General features: G+C 49.2%; 4 protein-coding genes across 4 annotated transcripts; 2 read left to right on the top strand and 2 right to left on the bottom strand.

Moving 5' to 3' along the window:
* Positions 1-3,433: 3,433 nt before the first annotated feature.
* On the top strand, positions 3,434-4,470 carry ABOM_009806 (zinc-binding alcohol dehydrogenase family protein; the record flags this gene model as incomplete). The annotated part of the gene is made up of 2 exons (XM_022536934.1): positions 3,434-3,526; positions 3,577-4,470. The coding sequence occupies 2 exons, from the start codon at positions 3,434-3,436 to the stop codon at positions 4,468-4,470; spliced, it is 987 nt and encodes a 328-aa protein (XP_022385635.1).
* A 926-nt stretch (positions 4,471-5,396) lies between these two features.
* On the bottom strand, positions 5,397-5,729 carry ABOM_009805 (uncharacterized protein; the record flags this gene model as incomplete). The annotated part of the gene is made up of 1 exon (XM_022536933.1): positions 5,397-5,729. One exon carries the CDS (start codon positions 5,727-5,729, stop codon positions 5,397-5,399), a length of 333 nt encoding a protein of 110 aa, XP_022385634.1.
* A 2,012-nt stretch (positions 5,730-7,741) lies between these two features.
* On the top strand, positions 7,742-8,752 carry ABOM_009804 (5'-methylthioadenosine/S-adenosylhomocysteine nucleosidase family protein; the record flags this gene model as incomplete). The annotated part of the gene is made up of 1 exon (XM_022536932.1): positions 7,742-8,752. The coding sequence occupies one exon, from the start codon at positions 7,742-7,744 to the stop codon at positions 8,750-8,752; it is 1,011 nt and encodes a 336-aa protein (XP_022385633.1).
* A 625-nt stretch (positions 8,753-9,377) lies between these two features.
* ABOM_009803 (caspase family protein) lies at positions 9,378-11,050 on the bottom strand (the record flags this gene model as incomplete). The annotated part of the gene is made up of 9 exons (XM_022536931.1): positions 9,378-9,403; positions 9,453-9,622; positions 9,673-9,893; positions 9,944-10,040; positions 10,091-10,166; positions 10,219-10,263; positions 10,315-10,683; positions 10,733-10,870; positions 10,927-11,050. 9 exons carry the CDS (start codon positions 11,048-11,050, stop codon positions 9,378-9,380), a joined length of 1,266 nt encoding a protein of 421 aa, XP_022385640.1.
* Between the last annotated feature and the right edge of the window lie 3,291 nt (positions 11,051-14,341).

The raw sequence follows: 14,341 nt of genomic DNA, 5'->3' as shown, positions 1-14,341 counted from the left end.
GGGCACACACACACACACACACACATATATATATATATATACATATATAAACCTCGTTCAGGGAGCTTGTTTATATCTTTGATGAGTGTGTTTTGGCTTGCTGGTTGTGGAGTAATTGCTGCTCCTCTTAACGGTCTGCCCTGGCTGCCCTGAATATTTTGGTGACGTCTTGACAGGGTAATTCGGTTCAAAAAGAATTTTTGGCATAGAAGGTATAGTGTTTCTGTTCTCCTGATTCAAAGGATTCTAGTTCTGCTAAAACCGCCTCTTTTGCATTCTAATTGAATGAGGTATATTTGGATTAAAATCTACGGTGTATCTATTATAAGTCGATGGTTGGTTGGTTCCGGTGAACCACGGCATGCCTTGGAGCTAAGCCTGGGGCTACAGTGGGAACATGGTATTAGCGCTTATGGGCTCGGTCTTCTCATCCGCATGAAGCAAGGTTCTTTGATTATCCCGCTCGCCGCCTTAGATAGACGTTTTCATAGACCAAGGACATTCATGCTGATGATGACAAGGAGAGTGCTTATGAAAACGGCCAACGGAAAAGCGGGATTTAGTCAAGTCCACAGTTGACATCAGTCGCGGACGTTGAAGGGACCCCTACTGTTTAGTAGTCTCCTTCCTGAGGAATTTGTATCGTTTTATAGGTTGAGTGCTTGTCTTTATGGATAGACGCTGTAAGGTAGACTTTATGCCCTTCGACTTTCTCTGGCTACACAGGCAGGTGGACCAGAACATCTGGTGGAACAGAATGCGCATAATTTGATGCCCATGGTATCGTTTACTCTCTACGAGCCACCTGGACTACTCCTTCAGAAACTCGGTACTCCGATCTGGATATCTGCATGCATTCTTAGCCTAATTGAAATTATTGATCTTGTCATAGTATGTGTATACCCTGTTGTGCATTTATCCATAAACTGGCCCACACCATAAGTCATGTTCTGTGCGACATACGACCCGTTCTTTATGGAGAGGATCTATATCGGCTTTAAGGGCTGTAATACAATTGTAAGCATTTTATATGATATGTGCCTTTCTACCATGCCTCTTGCCATTCTTCAACTTTCAGTCAATGGTTTCCGGATATTCGGTTACCGTCCAAGCCCTAGTAATATCTTCAAGTTAGTCAAATCTAGCATTTCGAGGCTGCCGGCACTGCTTTTTCAATGCGGTTATACACCGTCCTTTGTGCTTGATATACCTTTTGGTCGCATGCTCCTTTAGGCGCAAGCTCTCGTTGGTTTTCTGGTGGTCGCTATTCCGGTTTCCTCTTGGTCCCTTGGCATATGAGTCTCGTACACGTCACAGTTCAATCGTTCTATGGGAGATTCCTCGTCTGTAGTAGCTTTGGATGTTACTGTCAGCTCATTTCTAACACTCCAAAGTTGATCACTTCTTTGCAACTGCTCTGCTACTGGGAAGAAAGGTGTTTGGCTGCGCCTTCAGGCGTCTATTACTATTAGCAGATGTAGGTGATTCTGCTATATTTTCTGGATCGCACAGTCGTAGAAGAGATCACTTACATGTGCTAGAGGGACACTCGAAATATAACCTCCATTGCCTAGGCCAGTTAATATCTGTGTTTGTAGAAATACACCATATATATCCGGTAGTTCCGGGAAATCATTGACATATTCCATTTCCGAGATAGGCGAATGTTGCTTTGGCCATCTGTGTTCGAGGTATAACCAATAGAGTTTATTATATGATTCCATACCCGTACTGTATCAGAGAAATGAAGAGCTGCGAAAAAGAGCTTCAATCAAGTGTTTTATTATCCTCCTAGTGCGCAGCTGATAGGAGCGCTTTAAAGCACCAACTTTTGTATTCTCATATTTATCAATGTGGCCCTAACCAATGAAAGGTATTAGGGGCTAACTAGATACATTGCCATTACTAAGTAGATTAAAACCGACCAAGACCAGTCTATTATAAAGAATCAACTTATTTATGTACACGTCTTACTCTTCCTCTGTGACAAGATTGTACATCTAGTGCTTTTGACTTCTCGTTGAATCAACTTATAACGCAAGCTGCTGTTCAGAACGGGAGCTACCGAGTGATGTCCAGGCTCAGGGACTGACCTACTGGAAGCCTGCCTTTGTTTCCATCCGGTGGTCTTTCTTAACCTTGACGAGCTTTACAAACGGTATATAATGAGAAGGATAAGAGACCCAGAAGCAGAAATTCCTGTGACAATTGTCTCCAGGAGGGCTTTCTCCGATACTCGAATCTCTTTGCACGAGACAATGATAGAAATCACTATTATCTGCTTAAACATATGCGATCGACTCTTCGAATGAGCCATCATATTTTGGAATGCTCGTCCCATACGGAGGCCTCCCTGATAATACCCACGTATGTTCTACCCACTGAAACACGGTAAGATGAAGACGTGCCACTAACATTGTCAGCTCTGCAAAAGTGGGTGACACCTCCAAAACTAGCAGTCGATGGGGTTGCAACTGCTGTAGCGTTGGTTGCGCCGGTTGTGACGATGATGAATAGGTCTGTCCCGCCCCCATGTCGCATGTTAAATCGTGCTGTTGGTCCTAAATAGAATCCTGATGGAAAGGCCATGTACAATTCAACCATTGCCTTCAAGCAATGTATTGAATGTACTGCGGAAACCCAAGGGTTTTCGTCCCGTCAAACCCCTACGTTCTTATGTTCGGCTTATACCTAGGAACCGTTGCGATTGCAAATGCTACGATGATCATATTCGAAAAATGCTTTTCCACTATCGACACTGCAATGGTCAGAGATGCTACCGTGCTGACGACGCTCTCTGTCAACGTCCCTCTCGGTATATTCAATGATACAGTTTTTGCCAGACTCTTTTGGCTGTACTGCTTTGCCCCTGTCCACGGCCAGCAGCTCCCCGGCGAGGCACAGTGGGGCTTTGTAGGTTCTCACTGAAAAAAAGACGCTAACCACGACTCGTATTCGTCCCAACTCACCATACTAACCAACCACGGAGTTTCAGTCTCCGAGATCCCTACACAGCATTCGCATTTAATGGCAAGGCGTCCAGCGCTCACACGGGAAGAGCAACGGTCATGGGGGCGAAAAAGTATTAGTATATCAATAGCCACTCGAATCTGACAATCACACTCGTTATTCGGGCTATATCCCCCAGTATCACAGCAGAAGTTCAATAACGTGCAGGGATAAACAAGAGGAATCTCCCAGAATCGGACTTTAGGGACGTATCGGTTTTAAAGGACTCTAGCTGCAGGCATGTCACATGTACCCTCTAAATATAGGTCTACCGTAGTTATATATCTCTTATATTTAACCTTATCCGCATTTCATCTTCAATCATTTCCCCTTCTAAATCCTTCGCCGGCTCAGGTTGAACCGCCTTTTCAGCAGAAAAATACTCACAAGAGCAACCACAGCATCAGCCCGTCAAACATCCACTATGACCCGACAACACGAAGCTGCCATTCTCCCCCAGCTGGGCGGTCCCTTGTCTCTTGGCAAGCGTGCCACCCCCGAGCCCGGCCCAAACGAAGTCTCATCGAAGTCAAGGCCGTTGCCTTGAACCCCTGCGATCATTTCCAGCGTGACTATGGCATGCCTCCTGTGCCTATCTACCCTGCTATCATCGGGTCCGACACTGCTGGTATTGTCGCCAAGCTGGGCTCGAAGGTCACCACGGCCCCTGGTCCAGGAAGCCGAGTCATCGCCTTTGCCTCGTCATTCTACCAGAACGGCTCCCCCGACCACGGTTCCTTCCAGAAGTACACTCTGGCACAATCCGAAGCTGTCATCCCACTGCCAGACAATCTGTCCTTCGAGGAAGGCGCCGTCTTCCCCATGGCCGTCTTGACTGCCCTGACTGCCTGGACCAGCATCGGCATTCCGCTCGACACCAGGTACACTCCCGCGGACAAACAAGCGGTGCTGATCTGGGGCGCATCAAGTAGTGTCGGCACGTTTGCCGTTCAATCGGCCAAGACACTCGGCTTCACAATCTACGCCACCGCCAGTCCCAAGCACCATGACCTCGTCACGAAGCTCGGGGCCCATGCCGTTTTCGATTACAGGGCAAGTGATGTCGTCTCCCAGATCATCAGCGCCGTGAGGAAGGATGGTGTGAAGCTGCATACTGCACACTGCGTTGTTGATGGAGCTCTGCAGCCGACGTTGGACATCCTCAAGGAGACCAAGGGCGATGCACACGCCAAGGTTGCACACTCACCCCTTCTCCCAGAAGGTCACCCTACCCTCGATAACACGCAGATCACCTTCAACTTCCCACCTATTGATGAGAATGCGAGAAGCAAGCACACTAACGAGGTCTTCAATGGGTGGTTGAAGGCCGGTCTGCAGTCCGGTGGAGTAATCCCCAGCCCCACTATCCAGATTGAGGGTGGCGGTCTGGGCGGAGTGAATGCAGCATTGGACAAGTTGAAGGGTGGTGTCAGTGGCACTAAGATTGTTGTGCCGGTCTAATGGGATTGCTTGGTGCTGATATTCCCTGTGCCAACACGAGTGACATGTGGATGATGAATACCAAGGGATAAGCTCAGTCGTCACTCACTTTCGATGGTTAGCTCGAACCCGATGCAAGATTGAATAAGAAGATCAAGATATATCAGATTCTAAAGCCATGTAGTATTCTCTCTCTCTTTCTTTCTCTCTCTCTCTCTCTCTCTCTGCATATGCGTCCTTATGTAAAATCCTTGCTGCCTGGGTCTTCCACACAGCGCAAATCTTTACAATCAGGCCCAAAGAAGACGAGCAACATGGGCTTCCTAATTTACAATCTAAAATGGCATCACCACCGGCCCGTTCGAGCTAAATACCATATCATATAGGTTATGTTATTCCCGCTATGAACGTGATCGCCTTTAACAATGATATTTTATTAACGATGTGTCCAATACTAGGATATTCCAAGCAATCATCTATCTACAGGGAGGTACCAGGAGATATAGCGAGAATAGGAGAGAGGGGGTATATAGATGATGAAGCCGACTGGTATTTGACAACGCAAGGCTCAAGTGAAAACAAGAACATTTTTGTTTGAAAGGTGAGGAGGGAACCTCCGATTGCCGGAAGGTCATATTTCACAAGCTCAGTACGTTAAGTCTATGTTAACTCTACTTCATATGCTACAGCAGTTACACCTGTTTTACCAGGCTTGGCATCTTCGATCCTCTAGTGATTTATTGGAGCTTGGAGGGAGCAAGAGCTAGCTACACGCCGGCAGCATAGGTATAGGCGCACGGTATTCCAGGTGAGAGACCATGTAATCCAACCGATGAGACCAGCATTAACATTCCCCATCCTCCTTCGCCATCTTCATCCACCTATCCAAACTCCATGCCATAGATATATACTGAAGCAATTTCCCAGGGCCAAAGGGTCTCCATCTACTATCTGACAGTCCAGACTCCTTGGCCGGAGATGGTGATTCTCTGGGAGATGGGAATGGTGAGATTACCAGTGATCTTGACTTGCTTGCCGCCCTGGCCGATCAATGTGAGGCTAGTGCTATCAGCGCCAACATATGACGGTAGCCCCGCGGGGCCGACCACGGAGGCGCCAGCAAGGTCATCGATTTCGTCATATTCGAGTGTAGCGTTGGAATCCCATCTTTCAACACTTGGGTTGATATTACCGTGGAATTCAGCTAGGTGGCCGTCCACAATCCAACGGCCTTCGAAGCTGTTAAAGGAACCGGAAATTGTGCCTGTCACGGAGGGCATCTAGGGAGAAGATCAGAACAAGGGCATGAAGAGTGGAGGAAGCGGAACCTAATAGTGCTTATGGACATCTTACCTTGGTGGTGAGAAGGATGAATCTGCTAGAATGACAGAGATAAAAGAGGTATAATATACTGTTTGCACTTGTCTTTCTGGTCGTTGTCTTCCAGGATAAACCTAGGGGAGGGTTGTCCACATATTTATAGCCCAGCTCTCAGCTCAGGTCAGAGGCTTTGAATTGGGAGAATAAGAGAAATCGCTGACTAACAGGAATGAATTGCCTCATCTGATCGGTGCGTTCATGGCACACGTCGCAAGATGCGACTGTCATGGCGATGCAAGATACCTACGTGTCATTTGGCACGAGTGAATCAGTAAAGTCTGATCAGCGCGCGGGGTAGAGGGCGAGGTGCATAAAGCATCACCTCAAAATTGCGTGATTTTTGCCTGTCTGCCAGTAGCAAGTCCTGCAGATGCAAGTCGATATCGCCATCATTCCGTGAATGTGCTCTTAGAGCAGATGATGTCTTGATACACAGGACAAACACCAGAGTTGACTACTTTGCGAGTTTTTTCTGCATTGGATGGCAAAATGCAAGAGATGAGGAGTACACAGAAAAAATCCTAACCACTAATTTTCACTCTGCAGCGACGAATATAGCATAGCAATGTTAGATTGAGTGACACATCAGACACCCCATTTTGGCAGCTTGATGCAAGAACGAAGGCCATGATACGAATCCCCAGTGACTACGAGGTACCCATGCTTCAATTGGAGGGATCTACATGCAATTTCCTTCACGTCCCCTCGACTGGGGGTTTCATTCGTGGTCGATTGGTTGTTCAATAGTTGCTAGCTCATTACCCAGCGGACGGGTCCGCCAGTCCAACCTTGGGTCCACCAGTACAAGGGTAGGGTAGGTTCAGGATCGGACCAGTAGGGACCCCACTGAAGGATAGTTGGCAGTCATCTACGGTCATGATCAAATCGAAAAACGAACGGCGTATCTTTTCTAGCGAGTCAGGTTCCAAACAAACCCGCTCTTTGAGGATGAATAAACAATTGGAGACGGTCTATACATTAAACAGTGGCTGGCTGACCAGATCTCCACCCGCACGGACTGAGGCCCCGCGATCTTTGGTTCGAGTCTCCTTCCAGTCCCCATTTATATTCTGAGGGGTTCCGTGCGCCTGGGAGAGCGTCGAGAGTGGACCCATCCCCATCTGTACGTTTAGGCTTCAGGTGGTTGATGCGCCACGATGATGTGCTGGCAAACCCTACCCATACAGACTATACATGGCCAAGGCATCAATCAGAGTTTATCTAAATTAATTAAACCATTGGAATAGAAATCCGACCGTACCCGCCCCGAATATGCGCCGATTATCGGCATATCTCACCCGCTAAACCTCAGTACTAGGGTGCCATGTATACAAATATTATAACCACCCTCAACCACCCTTCACTATATTCAATACCCCACTGATTTTCCATCAGTACCACGTCTCTACCAAGATCCGGCATTATTTTGGCACGATCCTGTTCGATTTGGATGTCTCGAACTAACTCATCGAGCTCGATTTGTATCACTTCATCTATGAGGATGAATTCGAGCAACTTCTTTCTGGCGACCTGTGAACTGTTCGCTGCGAACCTGAGACCGCATTAACTCCTGTTGACTGGTTGACTAACATGGCATCAGAAGTGTACACAGAAGTATCTACCAGGATATATGGGTAGGTGGCTTTAACCTGAGGAGTCTGTAATTTTGTCTAGGAGTAAATGTGGAAAATGCCCAATTTATATATGTACTCTTCCTTCACGGTGTTTTTGCTTTTGGGGGGGGGCAAGCTCAGGCAAGTTTTGGGCAAGAAGTTCAGGCAGGCCTGACCTTCAGCCTCGTGGTGCTTCTTTCTCCTTCCCACCCATCTCGTAAACTCTACAGTGGCTCTTTCCAAGTATCTCACGACGCTACTTTTATTGAGCAGTCCCGTTCAAAATATCCCCACTCAACATGAAGCCCTCTCCGTATTCAAACGATGAATATACCATTGGATGGATATCGACCTTGACTGAAGAGTTGATGGTAGCCATGGCGATGTTGGATGAGGAGCATGGTAGGCCCCAGTCTACACCGCGAGACGACACCAACGCATATCATTTGGGCAAGGTTGGTGACCACAATGTTGTGATGGCCTGTCTACCAGGCGGACAATGGGGCATTGGTCCAGCTGCTATTGTGGCAGAAAACATGCGCCGCACGTTCAAGAACATCAGGTTCGCCCTCCTGGTGGGGATTGGAGGAGGGGTGCCAAGTAAGCAAAAGGACATTCGTCTGGGCGATGTCGTGGTCAGCTATCCTACTGGGACCTACACCGGCATTGTACAATACGACTACGGGAAATTGGGAACAAATGGCCGTGTTCAGAGGAAAGACCGGTTCCGTGCGCCTCCTCAAAAGATCCTGGCTGCGGTTGACCTCCTAATGGCATACCACATGAGATCTAAGAAGCCAATAAACAACATGCTGGGTATTATCAATGAATTGGGTGACGAATACGCATATCCAGAAGAACGCTTCGCGCCTGATCTATTGTACCGCGCGGATTACGAGCACGACCCCGAAGCTGAAACTTGCGATTCCTGCGACAGACAAGCGCTCATTCCACGAAATGCCCGCCACTCTCCCTGCAAACCACACGTACATTACGGGGTCATTGCATCTGGGAGCATGGTCATTAATAGTGGTATCGAAAGGGATAAGATTGGCCAACGTTACAAGAACTCGATACTCTGCTTTGAAATGGCAGCGGCCGGGGTGATGAATAACCTCCCTTGTCTGGTTGTCCGAGGAATCAGTTATTACTCCGACTCGCATGAAAACGATCGATGGCGAAAGCGCGCAATTGCCGTGGCGTCGGCATATGCGAAAGAACTCCTCTTAGTGATCGAGCCATCCCATGAGGAGCTTTTGCCCCCTATAGTTGCTCATCGGCTGGATACCGGTATGCGCTCACATCACTAGATGCTATATTTCCTAGAAAGCTGTTAATCTTTGTAGCGAGTCTCCCACGATATAGGAAAGATTGACCAGGGTACGGCTGCAAGACGGTACTGTTGATAACGGCCGCAGAAGGTATGTAGAACGCTGCCATAGTCTCAGCTTCGGCATACTAATAGCTACTTAGAAACTCGACAAAGATGATAGCAAGATTTGCAAATGTAGTGTGAAAGGTGGTTGAAACAACTAAACATTCGAGAGAACAAACATACTATTATCTCGGTCAAAATGGGCGAACTCTTAGCAATTCAATTTGCCCTGTCGATTATCAAGACTTATTATTCACATGCATGTCGGTGGTACACTTAGAACTCATATCCACGATGTTCGCAAGAGAGAAGAGGAACCCCTATGGTCAAGACTAAAAGCGTTGTACCTTCAGCGTGCAGTTGGTCAGAGAGTATTATTAACAAACTACAGCGCAGCTGTCTAGCCAAACAATGCATAGAAATAAAGCCGAAAGGAAATATGGCCGGGACTTTGCTCAAGGCCCATGCAAAATGCTATTGAATGTCATGGAATCGTGTAAACCCAAAAAGAAAAAGAGAAGAAAACAACTACGCATACATCATGTCTCATACAATACATATCACATCACAAAGAGTAAATTGACATCTAGGGCTGTTAGTAAAGAAACAGAAGACGTCAGGAACACAAGACTCACCTAGAGGGTGGCTGCAGCTCAGCTGCGGCTTCTGACTGTATTTGCCTTCTAATTCGGACCGAACCGAGTTTAGCAGTTGTAAATAGCTCTGTTGTGGACGCTGTTGTAAGGTCTTGATAAAAGCCCAACTCAATGCACCTCGAGCCTCTCCATCCTGGAAGGTATCCGCTCTGTCACCTTGTGAGCTGCGAACGACTTTGGCACCCACGGAGGTACTTACGAAGTTTGGGTATCTTTGGAGCCTGAAAACATGACGACATCCGCAGGGGAGGTCTTGGTTCTAACGGTTCGTTCGCGCGCAGAGTCGCCCAGGGCGGCCTTCTTGAGGAAGCCAATTGCAGTCTGGGCGACACTCGCGAAGTCGCCTTGTCCATATGACGTGATGGCGCTAAAGAGATCCTGGGCCGCCTCTTTGGCCAGATTGGGTTCTTTCAAAATGCCCTAGCCAGAATGAGTATCTTGAAGGCACGTGAAACGGGAGAGAAACGTACCTGAGTGGAGTATACGTAAGGAAGGTCCAGGGCAGTACCCGAGTGGCAGGAGTCGAAGATAGCGGTCAGACGCACACCTGGTTGCAGCCGCCGTACCCTTGAAGGTTTGTCAGTAAGAGGGCGAGCAGCAAATCAGAGCACACTTACATAATATCGTGCATGTCATCGTCTACAATGTGTCCTGCCGTACGGTAGTCCACCGGGTAGATGACATCGTCGTATCCTGATGTCCGTCAGTACTAGTCACGAATGGACTATCGTGGGTTCAAACGTACCATCTTCCTCGTCTCCATCCAGATCCGGTGTGCGGCCGCCATGTCCTAGATCAGTCAGCCAATCAAATCCCGGTCAGCTTCCGCGGTGGTCTGTACCTGAGAAATGAATGAAAAGCGAGTCGTTCGGCTGGGCATCCTTGACCAGCCATTGCATTGCACGCAGGATATTGGCTTTGGTCGGCATGCTCATGGGATTCTGTTGGTCGTCGGTCAGGATGACCATGTCTTCTCTCCGGTAGCCGTATCTATCATGGAGGAAAGTCGACATATTGGTCACATCATTGATACAGCCGCGGAGGGCGTTCGGTTGCCCGGCATAGTTAATGCCAATCAACAGGGCCTTCCGTCGACCCGTACAGGCGGAATACTGGAAGCGATAGTTGGACGGAGCTCCCTTGCCGAACTGCTGCGCCTCCATCGGAGGGCGTGGGGGCGTTTGGCTTCGGCCCCATGACGGCGTGTGACCTAGGGTGGTTAGTTGATCCTGTCCGTAGCAAGATTGATATGCCTTCACTTACTGTGATAAGAGCGATGCTGTGACCCCGACGACGGGGGCGGGGTCGGAGTGTGATGGCCATAATGGCCGGGGGGCGGATATTGTGGTGGAGAGTATGAATGGGGTGGTTGTGCTGGCGGAGGGTATCCATTGGAACTTGGACTGGTTAGCCCTAACAGACTTACGGTGGGCGGACGACAGCGGTATCTTACTAGTAAGACTGCGGCGGCGGTGGTGCTGGTGACCACTGCTGCTGTTGTTGTTGTTGCGGCGGCGGATAGTAGCCACCTCCCCAGCCGACTGTGGGGGAGGGTAATTGTAATTTTGGTAGTACATCAATTAGGATGAATGTGAGAAGTTACCCGTGACTGTGAAGAGATCACAAGTGTGTGCGTGCAGTGCGAGGGAGTGATCAATTTCCCCTCGCCAAGAAACAGTCCCTCGTGTGGAGAAAGTCAGTGCACCGTCTCTGGGGGGCTAACACGAACCCCTCAACCCACAAGATCGTGAAGAAAAGTAAGCTTATCTTCCCACTGGAGACAGAATGAGGGGAGGAAGAACAGGAAGAGACCAACAAGGCGGACAGGGAATAAGAAGTGGAAGAAAAGGAAGAAGAAAAGACAGGAACGCGAGATTTAACAAGAACGGGGAACCTGAGGCAGGCTGGCTGATAGTCCGCATTCCTCGGTGGGGTCCGTCCCGCCGGACGATTGGCCCATTCGTCCCCTGTGGGTCTGACACGAGCGGATAGGGCAGCAGCGGTCAAGTGAGAGACATCTTTTTTTGCCTTATTTGTGACCAACGAAGTCGACGCGAGGGTTAGTGACGGACGATGCAAGTCAATTGGACCGGTCTGATTATTCTACTCTTATTTTCTTGGTGATATCTACTAGAACGACCATATATCCCACAACAATCACACCGAAAATTGAACCCCCAACCCCCCAAAAAAAAAGGTTCCCCCCTGGGATCAGCATGAGTAATCGATGACTCCGGCACGCCATCAGCATCAATCCAGTGGTCGGCCGTCAGCCTTACCGCAGACTCCTGAAAGTGGATTACGGGAATCTCGGCAAATAGAATTCGCCCCTTGACCCATCGTGCAGAACGTTTGGCATCATGCTTCTCAACACATGATACGTACTCTCCCGTCCAAGTTAATTTGGATGGGACAGCCCTACAGCCCTGGTTCCATGGTACGTGCTACGGTGGATGCCCACCGGGCCAATCCATTCCCCAGGAATCTCATCCAGTTCGGCGCTTGTCCCGAGGGGGCAACCTTCCGGAATGTTCGCTAGGCACCAGCATAACTGTCTCGGTCTTGGCCTGCAGCCGGGCACATGGGGGCTGAGGATCAATGACGATGATGGCCGGACAATGATGGAATCGTCGGTTGTCGGCTGGCCGATCATCCAGCCTTGGCCAGTAGTCATGCTTCTCAGTGAATCCCGTCAGGTCACGAGGCTTGCACCACCGTAATCCCAGTTCTCTTCTCACTTTCGTGGGGATCATTACATTAGGGTACGAGAATCTTCAGACGGTCAGGGGCCAGATGCTTCTGCTTGACAGCCACGTCTTGGTGGCTGGTCACGGGGTCAGCTCACATGACCACCGGGAAACATGTTCGTTGGTATGTTATGTACCACCGCGTACCGTGTTGGGAGTAAGCGCCAGAACCGACAGCCAAGTCCGCGACATGATGATGAATGGTGGATAGACTGAGGCTGGCCTTGTGGTAGTATAGTAGAGCTTTATCTCCATGCAGAATCTAATGCAACACGGACCAGGTTTATATAGTATAGTCCCATTTACTTATGTTCGCAAGGTAATCATGATACCTACCCGCTGTGGAGGCGTGATGATGTTAAGAGCCTCAACAACAAAAGCCAGCAATGGTGATAGAGAGCGGTAAATAACTCGCGCTGCGTTTGAAGGGCATAACCCATAAGTAGAACTTCATATAACACAAGAATCAAGAATTAAACCTTCCTAGCATAGGAGTATCCCAGAACGGAGGACAGGAGCCTTTAGATATATTCACAATATGTCATATTGAGCCTCAGTGCCCCCACCCACCTCCTACACGAGGATTGGCCCCTCAGCAATTCTATACACCGAGGCTAGCCCCCCCCTATCGAGACACCGGAGGGAAACTCAATTGTCTGTGCTCGAGCTCCATATAATCAACACCGACCCCTCTTCTTTCGGGGTCTACAAGGATGCTAGCAAACAAAAAGCAGCCGGCCAGCCGGAATGTGACCAAACAGGGATCCTTGCTGCCCTGGTCTTGAGCGGCGCATGGACACTGGTTCCAGACGAATCCATCGACTACGTTACCAGACGTGTCAACCAATCTGGGTGCTCACTCACTCGGAAGATCGTCGACACATCTCGTGGGGTGATGTGCAGTGTACAACGTGACGGGGGACTAGGTTTGGACCTGTTGCGATACCCCGCAGAGCTCGAATGTCCATGCTTATGGCTTATCTCGAACGGGTCTTTTCTGATTGGCAGGTGGGTCTCAATGAACAAAGATGACCCGGCCACCTTGCGTTGGGAGCTCCCGCCGCGACGAGGCTGGCTGTCCAGTATCAAACGAGACGACCAGTCATGGTGAGACCTGCTCCCCATTGCATCAGATCCCCCAAAGCATGAACACCTTGCACTTGGATTGACAGGCGATCGTGTGCCATCTTGGGCCCCAGTGCGGAGATCTGGATGACCAGCCTCTTCCGGCGTACCTGATTGATCCTCGTCCGGAACGAGGCAGTGCAAGGCGCAGTTGATGCGCAATTAATTGTTTGCCGTCGCCATTGTGACTCGAAAGGCAACCATATTTCGAGCGTCATGTCCGGTTTAGTGGCCCTCTGCATGACTCCGTTTGAGTGTGCTCCGTAGACGTGTCCACGGGGTGAGCAGATTTTAAGATGTGATCTGAGGACACGCACTGGCCAGTTGGTTGACGACTATGACGGCATGTGTGGCAGCTTACGGGCACCGCCACGCGGTGGTTGATATGGCAATTCTGGCCCGAGGTTCGGAGTCTGGTATTTTGTTTTTTCTTGTGCCATTATGATGATTACTGTATTTATTGTTGCATTTGAATTCCGTGGTTCCATAATTCACGCAAGACCAAGACTCGAGGGACTGGTGTTCAGTATCATGGGATTGAGACTGTTTAGCCGGGGGTGGCAACGAGATGTGTTTTGTCGGGGTCAAGGACCAGCTCGTACACGGTCATGCAGCCGCATCACTTGGGACGGACTAGTCGTGGAACGGAGGAGTCCTTTGGGCTTGATTTCAATTTCGATAGTGTAACGCTGAGACCGCAGTGTTTCTCCGAAGCGCGAAGAGGCGAATTCGGGGCCCGACAGGATGGGGTTTACTAGTAGTTTTTTAGTCGACCAGTCGTCACGTCGGAACGAAGCGGCCGGCGTGAGAAAAAATAGCGCCGGTCGCTTTTGTTTTCCGCCACGCTGATAAAAGGGAAAAGAGCCGCAAAAAAAAAAAAAAAAAAAAAACAAAAAAAAGAAGAGGGCCAAAGTCGGTGAAGCCCCCAACCAAAGTTTGGGGTCGTTCAAGAAACCCCCCCCCCCCCCCCCAGTCCCATAGTTCGGTTCCCAATGA

The sequence above is a fragment of the Aspergillus bombycis genome (assembly GCF_001792695.1).
Source record: "Aspergillus bombycis strain NRRL26010 chromosome Unknown contig00100, whole genome shotgun sequence".
Taxonomy (NCBI): Eukaryota; Fungi; Ascomycota; class Eurotiomycetes; order Eurotiales; family Aspergillaceae; genus Aspergillus; species Aspergillus bombycis.
The sequence above is the reverse complement of the archived record's forward strand: the minus strand, read 5'-3'. Positions and strand labels throughout refer to the sequence as shown.